The sequence below is a fragment of the Heteronotia binoei genome, chromosome 10, assembly GCF_032191835.1.
Source record: "Heteronotia binoei isolate CCM8104 ecotype False Entrance Well chromosome 10, APGP_CSIRO_Hbin_v1, whole genome shotgun sequence".
Taxonomy (NCBI): Eukaryota; Metazoa; Chordata; class Lepidosauria; order Squamata; family Gekkonidae; genus Heteronotia; species Heteronotia binoei.
In genome coordinates this window covers 96659627-96675410 of record NC_083232.1, presented here as the reverse complement: position 1 = coordinate 96675410, position 15784 = coordinate 96659627, and the positions used below count along the sequence as shown (strand labels likewise).

General features: G+C 51.2%; 1 protein-coding gene across 1 annotated transcript in view; it reads left to right on the top strand.

Moving 5' to 3' along the window:
* CEP72 (centrosomal protein 72) overlaps positions 1–15779 on the top strand; it is a 41289-nt gene extending 25510 nt beyond the window's left edge. The window contains exons 7-12 of the mRNA XM_060248309.1: positions 2828–2916; positions 6099–6222; positions 7176–7387; positions 12285–12411; positions 13997–14108; positions 15446–15779. Coding sequence (XP_060104292.1) covers positions 2828–2916; positions 6099–6222; positions 7176–7387; positions 12285–12411; positions 13997–14108; positions 15446–15602 — 821 coding nt within the window. The 3' untranslated portion in view covers positions 15603–15779. The remainder of the gene's footprint in view (positions 1–2827; positions 2917–6098; positions 6223–7175; positions 7388–12284; positions 12412–13996; positions 14109–15445) is intronic.
* The last annotated feature ends 5 nt before the right edge of the window (positions 15780–15784 follow it).

The window sequence follows — 15784 nt, the reverse complement described above, 5'->3', positions numbered from 1 at the left end:
AAAAAGATAGGAAAAGAAAAACAAAACAAAAACAGTTGCGTTTAAAAGGTTAGCACAGCACAGCACACGCACAGCAAACAGCCTGACAAACAAAATGTGTTATAAACGCGTCCTGCTGGCCCTGATCTAAACTTGCCCTGTCTTGTGAATTACTTACTTAGTCTGCCTGCCTGGGGGCCTCCCAGGCAGGAGCCTCCATTGCTCACCACATGCTCGCTCGAGCGCTGGCTTCCAACTCCCCTTCTCTTCCTGCTAACACACATGCCAAGAACAAAAGCACTTCCTGCCTCTCTAGGAGATTTTCCCCCTAGCGTTGTTGGTTTGGCTCTGGAAGGGAGGGGGGGAGTGAGGGGAAGGCTACAAAGCCTGCTGAGGGATTTACTGACCCCTGCCAAATGAAGCACCACCACTGACTAAAATGGCGTTTCTCCACAGTGACTGTCCCAAAGTTGGAAAGCAGCACAACGGTGAACCGGTAAACAGTCCGTTTCCCAGAATGCTTCGTCAGGAGCCAACGAAATAAATGGGACTGCACTAGTGATACAATCACAAATATTCTTCGAGTCGAACATATAATGCTGGCGTCTCGAAGGCTCCACACAAGTGAACTAAAAGAAATAGAGCCACCGCTCTTTAAATCACAGAAAAACCTGCTTCTTGCAAGTGGAGCGGCATTATCAAATTACTGGTTTTGGTTCCGGTCAGCACTGGGTATTTGCAACTGTGTGTGCATATAAATTGTGTATTCTGGTTAAGTTTTCCATGTACAGTTTATAAATTTATTCTATTTTTGCAGCAATTAGCCATGAGTTTGGTGCTTTTTTCATTTCCGGATGTGTTATGCTGTCTGGCTGGACTTTTTAAAAAAATATCTGGTCAACTGCCTGGAGTCCTGGGCTACAAACGAAGCAAAGAAATCCATAATATCTCCATTCTCCTGGCTATCTAGGGTCTTTTCCTTTGACCAAGCTAGGGAGCTGCAGAAAACCTTCTTGAGTGCTCTTGTAATACGAGGCTCGGTGCATGTGAAGTCTGCAGATACATCAGATTAATTTTGCATTGAACAGGAAGTTCTCCTCGGCCTCACTGGCCAACTGCTTGTTGCATGCTGTGGACCGAGTTCCTAAACTGAAGAGCAAAGGTTAATTTTTTTTCCCTTTTAAGGACTTCAGGCCTTCTTTCACCTTTCTGTTAAATTCCCCTCTCCCTCAAGTTTCATCCTGCCTTTGCACTTTTGTCTCTGGTTTAAGGCAGCTTCATGTGTTTGCTTTTGAACCAGCACTCCCCTTGACCCAGCAGTCCACATCTGGATTGAGAGGGGACCTAGCTTGTGTGTAATCATGGCTTTCTTTTCCTCACGGGCTCTTGGTCTTCCCAAGGTTGTGCAGTTGGAACAGGAGGGGAAAAAGGATCAATGGCTGGCTTCAGCTTTCACTTCCTTGTCAAGAAGCTGCATTTGTCTCCCTAACGTCAGCAGAGATGGGGACTGCGGAGGTGTAAAAGCTTGAGAAAGACAACAAACTCCCTCCGTGTGAAAAATAATTCTCTGTATAAGCCACAAAATACAATTTCTTTGTCTCAAATAACAGTTCAGTGGTACAGAAAGAAGACCATCCAACGCAAGGCACAACTACCATCCAAAAACCATATAACATTCAAAGTGCACAGTCTGAATGTTATATGAACTACAGTTTGAATGGACTACAGTTTGAATGTGATGATGATGATGATGATGATGATGATGATGATGATATTGGATTTATATCCTGCCCTCCACTCTGAAAGAGTCTCAGAGCAGCTCACAATCTCCTTTACCTTCCTCCCTGCAACAGACACCCTGTGAGGTGGGTGGGGCTGGAGAGGGCTCTCACAGCAGCTGCCCTTTCAAGGACAACCTCTGTCAGAGCTATGGCTGACCCAAGGCCATTCCAGCAGGTTCAAGTGAAGGAGTGGGGAATTAAACCCGGTTCTCCCAGATAAGAGTCCGCACACTTAACCACTACACCAAACTGGCTCTCCAACACCAAACTGGCTCTCAAGAAAGAAAGAAAGAAGATATTGGATTTATATCCTGCCCTCCACTCCGAAGAGTCTCAGAGCGGCTCACAATCTCCTTGATCTTCCTCCCCCACAACAGACACCCTGTGAGGTGGGTGGGGCTGCGAGGGCTCTCCCAGAAGCTGCCCTTTCAAGGACAACCTCTGCCAGAGCTATGGCTGACCCAAGGCCATTCCAGCAGCTGCGAGTGGAGGAGTGGGTAATCAAGCCTGGTTCTCCCAGATAAGAGAGCTATGGCTGACCCAAGGCCATTCCAGCAGGTGCAATGGAGGAGTGGGGAATCAAACCCGGTTCTCTCAGATAAGAGAGCTCTGGCTGACCCAAGGCCATTCCAGCAGCTGCAAGTGGAGGAGTGGGGAATCAAACCTGGTTCTCCCAGATAAGAGTCCAAACACTGAACCACTACACTGAATGGGTTTTGGACGGTAGTTGTGCCATGCATTGGATGGTCTTCTTTCGGTAACATTGAATTGTTATGCGAGACAAAGAAATTGTATTTTGTGGATTATACAGAGAATTATTTTTCACACGGAGGGAGTTTGTTGTCTTTCTCTATCTCCCCAACAGCAGTTGACTACGGGAGATTTTGCCAGCCTCCCGAAGTCTGGTCTAGATGCAAAACAGTCATGTCTTCTTGGGGGCTTCTCTGATCTTGGAGGTGGGAAGCTTCTGTTCAGGAGCTCTTGTGACGAACTCCTGGTTTCCCCACCGAGAAGGAAATCCACGCTGCCCCAGGAGTGACCCATTTCCTCTTCCGTAATCCTCCCAGGAGCAAACGAACCCCTTGCCGCTTCGAAGAAAAAGAGACCTCCTCCTCAGAAGGGACGGAAACCTGAAGAGCAGAAGCAAACTAACCAAGTAGGTGTAGCGTTGAAGCAAAATACTACAGAGGACCGGGGGAAGGGGCCTGTTTGATATGAGGTTGGATCTCACAGCGGACCAGTAGTAACCAATTAGTTAGACTCACAATTCCTAATTTGCACCAGGGCATTAGTGTACCGTCCATCAACAAAACTAGTTTCCTTTATGAAGTTTCTGTCAGTCTTCCCATCACTGCGCTCAGGGTAGCATCTGTGGGGACTTATTTGGTAATGCACTTCTCCACAATCACTATAAACTTTTCTAAATGGTCAGAGTCCCTCTGAGCCTGTAGCGTCGTCTCTCCCCATCAGAGCTGAACCTTAGCCAGACCTTGTGGATGTAGAGTCAGGGAGAGCCAGTGTGGTGTCGTGGTTAAGTGTGCGGACTCTTATCTGGGAGAACCAGGTTTGATTCCCCACTCCTCCACTTGCAGCTGCTAGCATGGCATTGGGTCAGCCATAGCTCTCTTATCTGGGAGAACCGGGTTTGATTCCCCACTCCTCCACTTGCAGCTGCTGGAATGGCCTTGGGTCAGCCATAGCTCTCTTATCTGGGAGAACCGGGTTTGATTCCCCACTCCTCCACTTGCAGCTGCTGGAATGGCCTTGGGTCAGCCATAGCTCTCTTATCTGGGAGAACCGGGTTTGACTCCCCACTCCTCCACTTGCAGCTGCTAGCATGGCGTTGGGTCAGCCATAGCTCTCTTATCTGGGAGAACCGGGTTTGATTCCCCACTCCTCCACTTGCAGCTGCTAGCATGGCGTTGGGTCAGCCATAGCTCTCTTATCTGGGAGAACCGGGTTTGATTCCCCACTCCTCCACTTGCAGCTGCTAGCATGGCGTTGGGTCAGCCATAGCTCTCTTATCTGGGAGAACCGGGTTTGACTCCCCACTCCTCCACTTGCAGCTGCTAGCATGGCGTTGGGTCAGCCATAGCTCTCTTATCTGGGAGAACCGGGTTTGATTCCCCACTCCTCCACTTGCAGCTGCTAGCATGGCGTTGGGTCAGCCATAGCTCTGGCAGGGATTGTCCTTTTAAGCTGCTGCAAGAGCTCTCTCAGCCCCACCCACCTCACAGGGTGTCTGTTGTTGGGGGAGAGGATATGGGAGATTGTAAGCCGCTCTGAGTCTCTGATTCAGAGAGAAGGGTGGGGTATAAATCTGCAATCTTCTTCTTCTTCCCTCTCGGCCTTCTTGCTCTCTTCTCAACTTGAGACACAAAGAAGCCTCATACTGAGCCGTAGCCGATGTGAAATTGCTGTTGGAGACGCTCTGCGTCCCCTTTTTGAAAATTCTATAAAGACTCTATATAATTGAATTAATATTGGTCCCAGGTCTGAGGAAGACTGGAAAGAAACAAGTACTTAATCGATTGGCTTGTCACCACACTACTTGGGGACTTGAATGTACATGTTTTGGACATTTGGACTGATTTCTATATACTTCTTAGTAAACTGGTCACTGGCTTGCATTTTTTGCTGTGATCTCCCCGAAGGCAGCAGCAGTTTTCCTGCCTCTCCCTCCCTTGGCCTTGTATTTTGTCTCTTTGATTGGTTGGGGCTGAGGCACACATAGCTGACTCAGAGGGCAACTTCTCCTTGGATCTGCAGCTGTGCCAACTCCAGGTCTGGAGATTCCTGGGGATGTGGGGCACAGAGCCTGAAGGAGCCACAGTTTTTGGGGGGAGGGGAGGGGGAAGATTCACTAGGGACGCAAAAACGTTCAATCTGTGCTCCAGGCCACTAATGAAATTAAGCCTTCCAGCTCTGACAGCCGGGTCCCCTGGCCCTCCGAAACAAATAATCCTACCTGTGACTCCACCACATTTGAAATCCTGGCTACGGCCCTGGTGCCACATTGGGAACAGTGCTTGGAAGAGCCACAGGTGGTCCCTGAGCCACTGAGTAAAAAGGTCAAGGTAGTCCCCCATGCAAGCACCAGTCGTTTCTGACTCTGGGGTGACATTGCTTTCACATTTTCACGGCAGACTTTTTATGGGGTGGTTTGCCATTGCCTTCCCCAGTCATCTCCACTCCCCCCCCCCCCAGCAAGCTGGGTCTTCGTTTTACCGACCTCGGAAGGATGGAAGGCCGAGTCAACCTGAGCCGGCTACCTGAAACCAGCTTCCGCTGGGATCGAACTCAGATCGTGAGCGGAGAGCTTGGACTGCAGCACTGCAGCTTTCCCACTCTGCGCCACAGGGCTCTTCAAGTGCTATAATGTGGAGTCGGGCTCAATCCCTCACTGGAGAGACATTAAATTTCCTGCAGGGTCTTTATCTGGACCTTCCTCCTCCTCTTCAGCTCTTTGTTCCTTTGAAAGATCAGCTCTGTTCCTGCACCGGTGCCCCTTGGACACTCCTCCCGCCCCGCTTTCAGATATTTGAACCTTCACATGAACACATCAGATCCAGGCCGTGTACAATCATCACTGCTTAACTTCTGTTCAGTTGATGATTCTGGCTTTTCTTTGACCCCACCGGGACATTTCGCAGCCCTCTGAGGGAAATAGTCACGCCCAGGGGTCGTTTTGTAGAAAAATAGGTGGTGGAGCTCATTAGCATAACTCATTAGCATATGCTGCAGCCCCCCAGCCAAAAGTAATCCGATGCAAGGAAGGAGACTCCCAGGTGAGCGAGGCCTGCTTGCCCTGGCTAGAGATCCAGCCAGCCCAAGCAGGCCTCACTTACCTGGGGTTCTCCTGGCCCCACCCCCATCAAAAGGCCAGCAAGCCACTCGCCGCTCAGAATCACATAAGAAGTGGAGATGTGGTGGCACAGGCGCCTCCAGGGGTTCATGAGGGCTGCTGGGGGAGTGGCAAAGCCCCTGGTGGCTGGCTGGCTGCCCACTCTCCTAATCCAGGAATGGGTATGCAGCTGCACCTACTGTTCAAGGGACAAGGTGGGTGGGGAGGAAGAGGAGGAACCTTCCGAAAGGTTCAGGAGTTGTGCTCCTGTGAGCTCCTGCTGAATCCGAGGCCTGGTCACGTCTCCTGCAGGAGATTTAGGATCTCTTTGGATTCCACTCAGTCTTTGAAGAGGGTTTGGACAATGGATGGATAGCACCCAGAGTTATACTCAAAATAACTTCTTAGTGGGTTATTTGTCTGGTTTTTAGCACCTAAAAGTGGTCGCCTGCTTACTGCCTGGAAGAAAAACTTGATGTGTTTCCTTGTTAAAGGACATTCCTTCAGCGGTGTCTCACCTACAGCTGAGTAAGGAAGCATCGATAGAGCATCTTCTGGACCTGGTCGACAGATACTGGAATGGCTGCCGATCGCTTCATTGTAATAAGGAATTTCTGTGTAAGTGAGGATTTTTTGGGGGGGGGGGGGTTCAAATGGGGAGAGACTGATTATTTTATTGTATATTGTTGATGGTTTTTAAATTTTATGTTTTGATGTTGTGTTCTTACCAGTTGTTAGTTGCCCTGAGCCCTAAATAAAATAAATTATATTTACAGCCTGATTCCATGGGGCAATACAGAGGACTGGACTGAACAACCCCCGATTTCAGTACTGGGCTTTGAAAATGGTGGGTTTAAGTTGGAACTCCAGACGTCAACCCACTGTGGTAGTTTGCCTGTAGTGCTCTGATGTGATGTGAGGGCAACGGGACAGGAGATAAAGGGTTTTTATGGTCACAGGTTTCTCATCAGTCTGAGGTTTCCTCCATCCTTGCTGTGAGGCGGCTCTAGCTGCAGATCAGTTTTCCTCCCTGAGATAAGGCTGCAGATAGTTTAGATAGATTCCTGGAGGATAACTCCAGGATCTCCAGTGGGAGCTCATTCCACCAGGTAGGGGCCTTGACCAAAAAGGCCCTGGCCCTTGTTGAAGCCATCCAAGGGGAACCTCCACATTGAGAGGCACTGATCCTCGAATCCCAGAACCAGGAGACCACACCAGGCAAAGGTCTCAGCCTCTCTGTCCTGTTGATGGCCTTCCAGAGGAACTGGTTGGCCACTGTGTGAGACAGGATGCTGGACCAGATGGACCACTGGTCAGACACAACAGGATTCTTCTCATGTTCTAATGAAGTCCTTGGCCTCTATGCCCTGTTGCTAGACCTCTAGAAGCACTGGTTGGCCTCTGTGTGAGTCAGGATGCTGGACCAGATGGACCACTGGTCTGATCCAGCAGGGTTCTTCTGATGTCCTCACGTTAATTTGGGATTTTTTGGGGCGGGGGGGGGGAAGAGACTCTTGATTCTGCGGTCCTGCTGAAAACAGACTTAGAAGCCTCTCCTTTTGATTCCACAGCTAAGGCAGGCTCGGTTTTATCCGCCATCCAGAAGGGCGAAGCAGCAGCAGCAGCAGCTGGATGTCCGTCTTCCCCTTCTGTGCACGAAGTGCTGCCCGACCTCCTCTTTGAGAAGGCGTTTTTGCAGGAGCGCCTCTTCGAGCGAGGCGAGCAGCACAAAGCCCAGATCGAAAGCCTGAAGGCAGAGCTGAGCAGTGCGAAGAAAGATCTGGTGAGCCAAGCTCCATCTTTTCTTTCAGGGACGTCGGCAGGCAGTTAACATATAATGCATGCTGATCCGTGACAGGAGAGTGGCCTTCCACCACCAGGGGTGAAATCTGGACTTGGGCATCTGTGGGGGGTTCAGCTGGGCTGCAGCACTGAAAGGGTGCCTGAGAGGGGCTGGGGAACTGGGGCCTTCTGGGCACTGTTGCTTCAGAGTGGGGGCTCGCAGGATCAGGCCACGAAAGGGCTGTCCATACAAGTTGAAGAGTGTCCCTTCGTCAACTAATCTTGGAGACTGTCTGGAAACTGCAGTTGGTGCAGAATGCTGCAGCCAGAGGGTTGCTTGGCATGGGCTGCAGAGGCTGTCATTCCAGCCTTGTTCCATCTACAATGGCTGCCAGTTTCCTTCTAAGCCCAATTCAGGATGGGTTTAGAAGGGAACTATTGACCTTTGAAGCCCTCTGCAGCCTGGGAGCAACATACCTTAAGGACTGTCTTCTCCCATGCGAACCGACCCCCTCAACTCTGGTCATCCGCAGAGGCCTTGCTTTGGTTACCCCCCTGCCGTCTGAGGCTAGCCAGGAGGTGACCCGCGATAGGGCCTTTTCTGTTGTGGCACCAAAACTTTGGAACTGCCCGCACAGGGAGATGTATCTGTCTTTCTCTGTAAGTGTCTACCCCCTGTGGATGAAGGCTTTTTTGGTTGTTGTTTCATTTGGCATACCCCCAGTGATGTCAGACCCAGAGTCAAGGAAAAGACAGTTGAAGTTCAAGATCTTTATTCCAGCTTCATGGGCATACACACGCGTTGTCGGAACTGACCTCTCTGTCAGTTCCCCCAACATAAACCTCGGTGGGGTAGGGCGGGATATAAATCGAATAAAATAAAATAAATAAATAAACCTTTGCCCTGACCGTTATAATTCAAGCCAAAGCTAAGTCCCAAAGTTCAGAGTGCTTTTTATCATATTGGGTTTTGTAGGCTTCTTGCGCCCTCTACAGTTGCTTACTAATAATCTCCCAACCGCCTCTTACTAATAATCTCCCACCATTCGGTAAAGTCTGCGGGGGCTAATGGGGGGGGGGGCAAGCTCAGGGAACAGTTTGCTTTCATATCCATACACCACTTGGAAGGGGCTCACTTTATTGGCTCTATGCACGCTGTTGTTGTAAGCATACTCTGCAAAGGGTAGCAGAGTCTCTCAATTGTCCTGTTGGAAGGACGTATAGCAACGTAAGAACTGTTCAAGCACTGCGTTGGTGCGTTCTGTCCGTCTGTGGGTGGTAGGCGGCGCTGAGCCCTTGCTCCATTCCCGCTAGTTCACAGAGGTGCGACCAAAATATGGCAACCAATTGTGGGCCGTTGTCAGAGACCACCTTAGCGGGGAAGGCGTGTAGCCAGAAGATGTGCTGGATAAACAACTGAGCCAGCTGCTTGGCCGTGGGGAGTTGCTTACATGCCACTAAGTGAGCCTGCTTAGAAAAAGTGTCCACTACCTCCCAGATCACTGTCTTCCCTATCGAGGGAGGTAAGTCAGTTATGAAGTCCATGGATATGCATTCCCAGGGGTGCGAGGCAGGGGGGAGAGGTTGCAAGTGCCCTGGCAACAACCCCCCCCCCCCTTTTTTGCCATGATACAGGTGGGGCACCCTGTTGTATATTCTCCCACATCCTTATGTAATCCTGGCCACCAGAATTGTCGCTGAATCAAATGCCTTTACAAACCCAAAATGCGCCCCCCAGTATGGAGTCGTGTGCCCTCTGGATCACTCGCTTACGTAAAGAGGGGGGTACGTAGAGTTTCTCCCCTCGGCGCCAAAATCCATCCTCTGCTTTTGTTAATTGTAAATCCTCCTCTGGGGACTGTCGAGGAAAGCTTGTTTCAGTTCGGTTAGGAACCCGTCAAGGGGCTCCCTTTCCTTCCGGCTCTGCGCACGCGTGGTTACCAAGGCGCTTAGTTGGGAGGGCGTGAACAGTGAGTCGATAACTTCCTCCCTCTTGCTATTGTGTTGAGGGAGGTGGGACAACGCGTCCGCCAAAAAGTTCAGTTTTCCAGGGATGTGCCTCAGCTTGAAATTGAACCGCCAGAATAACCCTGCCCACCTTGCTTGCTTATTGTTGAGGTGGTGAGTGCCAATGCGGGCGGCCAAGTTTTTATGATCTGTCCAGAGTTCAAATGGTTCCCACACCCCTTCTAGGTAGTGTCTCCACTTTTCTAGGGCCAGTTTGATGGCGGAGGCTTCCTTGTCTCACACTGACCAGTTACGTTCAGCCGGGCTGAACTTTTGAGACAAGTATGTGCAGGGGTGCAACTGGCCATCTGGCCCCTCCTGGAGTAACACAGCTGTGTGGGCGTCGCTCACGTCACATTGGACCACAAACCTTTTGTTTTCTTCGGGGTTTATTAGGCAGGGCTCAGAGGTGAAACAGGCCTTAAGTCCATCAAACGCCTTTTGGCACTCCTCTGTCCACAGGAAGCTAGAGCTACCCTTAGTGGCTTGCGGCACCTTCGCCTTGGTTTTCAACAGTTCTATGAGGTATAGGGTGATCTCGGCAAAGTTATTGATGAACCCCCTATAAAAATTTGCAAACCTGAGGAAACTCTGTTTACGGGTTCGAGGGGGCTCCCACTCCACCACGGCTTGTACTTCGGTAGAATCCATTCCCAGGCCCCCCGTGGAAATGTGGTATCCCAAAAAGTCGAGCTCTATCTTGTGGAACTCACGTTTGGACAGTTTGGCAAACAACTTGTGCTCGTACAGTGTTTGCAGCACCTCACTTACCAACTGGATGTGTGAGGGCAGGTCTTGTGAGTATATCAAAACGTCATCCAGGTAACAGACCACGCCCTTATATAGGTATTTATGCAATACTTCTTTGATTGTTCATGAATCCCCGGGCCAAAGGAGGCCCGGTTGAAGTCAACTAGGGCAGGGCCTTCTCAATCACAGCCCCTTGCTGGTGGAACCAGCTACTGGAAGAGGTCAGGGCCCCGCGGGACAGTTCCGCAGGGCATGTAAGACAGTCCTCTTCCGGTTGGCTTATAACTGACCGGCATTGAAATATTCTGAAGGAAGACAATAAGATCGCAACTGACATTGACTGATACATTGATATACTGGTTATTTTTAATTATGTAAATTATTATTGTATTTTAATTTTTTAAACCTTATTGTTAGAATTGTTATGTTGTGAGCCGCCCTGAGCCCGCCTCGGTGGGGTAGGGCGGGATATAAATCAAATAAAATGAAATTAAATGAATACCCCTAGCGCCCCCTTAAAGCCAAATGGCATGACCAAGTACTCGTATTGGCCCAGGAGTGTGTTGAAGGCTGTTTTCCACTCATCCCCCTCCTTGATGCACACCCGGAAGTAATCATCTGTGAGGTCAAGTTTAGTGAAGATTTTCCCTTGGGACACCTCCCCTAAGCGATCCCGTATGAGGGCGAGGGGGGATGCATTACTCATGGAAATCACGTTCAAGCCGCAGAAGTCAGTGCAAAGCTGTAAACTGCCGTCTTTTTTCTTTCTAAATAGCACCAGAGTGGCGTGTGGGGACTTGGCGGGTCGGATGAACCCCCTACGCAGGTTGAGTTCCAGGAATCTCTGTAACTCCTCCCTCTCCCTCCCCCCTGCTCATTGAATATAGTTTGGCTTGGGGAAGTGGCTCCCCGTCCACCAGTTCAATGGCACAGTCAGTGGATCTGTGGGGGGGGGAAGCTCATCCGCCTCCTCGGTGTCGAACACCTTTTGCAAGTCTTGATACTCGGGGGGCAAACTGGGCACCAACTCTGGTGACGCAAAGCTTCTTGAGCTGGGGAGAGGGGTGCGGGTCCCTTTTTTTATTCCACCGGTGACTCTTGCACATCGGATCCAAGAAGTAAATGGCACTCCCGCACCACTGGACCAGCAGGTCGTGGTTGGCCAGCCACTCCAGGCTGAGGACGGCTTGGAACTTGACGGCCGGGGCGATAAAGAACGTGCGAGGTTCCCAGTATTCCTCCGCCCCCACGGCGCACACTTCGGTCCCCGCCCTACATGGCTCCCCCTTCATGGGGCTCCCGTCCATTTGCTCAAACACATAGGATTCTTGAAGGGGCACCGTGTTTAATCCTAGCGCTTCCACCAAGCTCGGGGATGATAAGTCTTTGGGGCATCCTGAGTCCAGGAGGGCCCTGATGCAAGAAAATTGTTTCGTAACGGGGTTTACTAGTGTTATGGGTACATAATAAAAGTCCTGGATAATCTCACCCGTAGTGGCATGGCCGTGGCTCCGACCTGCCGTTGCGTGCTCCTCACAGCAGGTCTGGTAGCTGGAGCTCGCCGTCCTCCTCGGGGATCGGCTCATGGAACTGCAGCACCGCTGACTTGGCCTTGGCTGCTGGGGCTCTGGCGCCACCAGTTTTCTTCTTAGCCTCTGGCTTCAGGGGTGTGGAGGTCTGCGGCTCCTTCGGCTTGCTGGGGCATTCGCTGGCGATGTGATTCCCCCCCCCCCCCGCACTTGAAGCACAACTTCGCTTTGGCTCTCCGGTTGCACTCCTCACGCGAAAGCTGTTCAGGGGTGCGCTTGGGTAGATTGGGTGAGGGTGTCTTCTCCTGAGCTTCTTTTGGGGGCCCCCTTGTTCTTATGGAGGGCAATCATCTTGTTGCGATCCTCTCTTTCGCAAGCTAGCTGGGTCCACCCGACCAGATCTCGCGGCTCCCCCAGTTTCAGGGCCTCTCCATGTATGTGAGAGTTGAGGCCTCTCTCGAATTGCTCGATCCTGGCCCCGTCGTCCCATCGCCAAACTTTGGAATTCAGTGCCCTGAACTCGCTGAGGTATGTTCAGTCTTTGCTCGTCTTTGATGCTTTGCTGTATGCCTGCTCCCTCTCTGTTTCCCTCCCCCCCCCCCATCTCATTAGACTGTCTTGAAGCAGCATTTGCATGACGTATTGGAAGAAAACGAAGTCCTGAAAGCAGTTTGCGCTGAAGCAAAAGAAAGACCCCCGAGTGCTGATGGTGCAAATGCAGAGAAGTTACAGATCGCCAGTGAGTTTGGAGCACGTTTGGCCACCCTGTGGGTGTGGGGATAGGAGACTGGAGCCACTTTATTAAACTCCTTTTGGAAGAGAGAGCTGGGATGATGCGGTAGTTAGAGCAGCCCAGGCTAGCCCAGTCTCATCAGGTCTCAGAAGCCAAGCAGCGCTGGGTCTGGCTAGTATTTGGATGGGAGACCACCAAGGAATACCAGGGGCGGGATGCAGAGGCAGGAAACAACAAACCACCTCTGAAACGTCTCTTACTTTAAAACCAAGTCCAGCTCGCCACCTAGTGGTGCATTGCGCTAAAAGAGCTTGAACGTGGGTGACCTTGGACCTCTCCCTCAGTCTAACCTACCTCGTAGGGTTGTGGTGAGGATAAAAAGGAGGGGAGAAGGATGTGAGCCTCCTTGGGTTGCCAATGAGGAGAAAAGGGGGGGTATACGTGTGAATAAATTAATTAAAACTTGAAAGCTAATAGTGCACAGACTGGAACTCTTTTCTCCCTCTAGCTCCTTCTCATCTACCCAAAGGCCCTCTTGAGGGTCTGGAGGATCGTTCAGAGCACTGCCAAGGGGGGATATGGGGCCACTCCCTGCTGGGCCATGAGCCCTTGCAGAGCCCTCCACTTTTGCTACTGTGCAGATAGAGAGAACAGGTGCCCCATTCCCTGCCTCTTTTTTGCTCACCTCAAGAACGGAACAGCGAAGCAAGGTCACGCTCAGTGGTGGGAAGGACCTTTCAGCCTGGGCAGCTGCCACCTATTTCTCGACAAAATGACCCCTCTAGATGGGCATAACATAGTGGGTTCAACGCAAGGAAGAGGCGGGGTAGTAGCAAACATAGCTCTTTTATCAGTACAGCATAATATAGGGCTGCACTCCAAGACTAACTCCTGGGCCAACGATATATACATTCCCAGTTCCCGCGCTAGCTTCCTATTGGACCATTCAAACCAACAGAGGGCCCGTGATTGGAGCAGGGCAGCAGGGGTTTGGATCCTCCTGCCCAGGCCTCAGAGCGCAGCTCCTGCACCTTCCTGAGAGTTCCACCTCCTTGTCCATTGAGTCGTAGGTGCAGCTGCATAACAATCCCTGGATGAGCTCACCGCCTCTTTTTCTACTGCTGCTACTGCCCCTTGTTCCCGAGTCCCCACGCTCAGTCGTGCAGGCGCCAACGAGCCAGCCATAGGATACTATATACACGTTTCAGATCACATATATAACGATGGGAGACCACCAGGGAAGTCCAGCGTTGCTCCGCGGAGGCAGGCAATGGCCAACCACCACTGAACGTCTCTTTCCCTGGGAACCTTCTGGGGTTGCCATCAATTGGCTGAGGACGGCCTTTTCCACCACCCAGTCAGGACAGCCGCAGTGTGGAGCTTGATCCTGGTCTGTGAAGCACATGCCTCAAAGGAGGCCGACCGTGTTTGCTCCTCCCTCTCTGTTCCCTCCAACCAGCTTGAACTGGCCTGCAGGAGGGGGCAGGCAAAGGGGTGCGTGGGTGAGGTGGGGGGAGGATCTGCGTGCCTCTCTTGTCCCGGACGTGGGCTGCTTCGTAGCATCAAGCTAGCTCCGGTCTGTGTCTCTCAGAGCTTCAGGAGCAAATCCAGGCGTCAGCCAAGGAGAACGCCGGTTTGAAGCAGCGCCTCCGGGACTTCGACAACTTGCAGGAGTTTATCCAGATGCTCAAGGAAAGCCACAAGTAGGTGTCGTGTTGAGCTTGGGGGGGAGACGGGCATCCAGTGAAGGCCAGGAGCTCTAGGATGCGAAGGAGGGGGCCACTTGAACATATGAACATATGAACATATGAAGCTGCCTTATACTGAATCAGACCCTTGGTCCATCAAAGTCAGTATTGTCTTCTCAGACTGGCAGCGGCTCTCCAGGGTCTCAAGCTGAGGTTTTTCACACCTATTTTCCTGGACCCTTTTTGGAGATGCCAGGGAATGAACCTGGGACCTTCTGCTTCCCAAGCAGATGCTCTACCACTGAGCCACCGTCCCTGAAGGTGTTCTTGGGTTGGTTGTAATATTGTGAGCTTCTTTGGTGAGCCAGTTTGGTGTAGTGAAGTGCCCAGACTCTTATCTGGGAGAACCAGGTTCGATTCCCCACTCCTTCACTTGCACCTGCTGGAATGGCCTTGGGTTAGCCGTAGCTTTTGCAGAGTTGTCCTTGAAAGGGCAGCTTCTGGAAGAGCTCTCTCAGCCCCACCCACCTCACAGGGTGTCCGTTGTGGGGGGAGGGGAAGGTAAAGGAGATTGTAACCACTCTGAGAGGGTGGAATATAAATCCAATATCATCAGTCTTCTTCTATTTCTTCTCCTTCCTCTTCTTCTATTTTTTCTTCTTCTTCTCCTCGTCCTCGGAACAGCCTGTCAGCTCCAGTTGATGAGGACTGCAAAATCAGATTTGACGGGGGGTTTGCAGTATACTCACTCCCTGCTCCCTTCCTCTGCTGCCCACAGGAGTGATCCCCTTTCCACAGAACTTGCAGTGAGCACTCCAGCAAACTTTGCTCCAGCAAACCTGTCTCTCCCCTCTCCCCCCAAATCATTAGAAGCTGCTGACACTGGGGAAGGAGGGATCTGAGGAAGTGCCATCCAGTTGTGTCTGTGTTCCCCCACAATACGGTGACCTTGGCAAAGGTCCTCCTGTAGTCTCCTGAAATTTCAGGACATCAGTCACATGCTTCTGCAAGGGAGGATGGTGCAGAATTGTTTTCTGTGGCCCCAGAAGGGAGGACCAGAACCAATGGGTTGAAATTAAATCAAAAGAGTTTCCAGCTCAACATTAGGAGGAACTTCCTGACCGTTAGAGCGGTTATCAGTGGAACAGGCTTCCTCGGGAGGTGGTGGGCTCTCCTTCCTTGGAGGTTTTTAAACAGAGGCTGGATGGCCATCTGACAGCAAGGAAGATCCTGTGAATTTAGGGGGAGGTGTTTGTGAGTTTCCTGCATTGTGCAGGGGGTTGGACTAGATGACCGTGGAAGTCCCTTCCAACTCTGTGATTCTATTTTAAACCTGTGACTGTTTTGGACAGGATGTTGATTTCTACCAAGGAGCACCTTGAGCGGGAACTGGAGGAGACCCGTCTGCGCCACAAGGCCGAAGTGGAGGAGCTCCACTGGAGCTACAATCAGCTCAAGAAGACCACGGAGCAGCTGTCTTCCGTCAAGGCAGGCAACAGCAAGAGCTGAAAAACACAACTGCCCTGGGGGTGACTTACAGAAGGGCCGAGTTACCTTTGGGGTCATCTTCCTATCTGTCTGACATTTGTCATCCTTCACCCCACCCCCTCCGATTCCCAAGGATACTAGTTTGGTTTTTCGTATATATTCCTAATCCAGTTTATAAAATGTCAACGTATTTCTAGATCCGA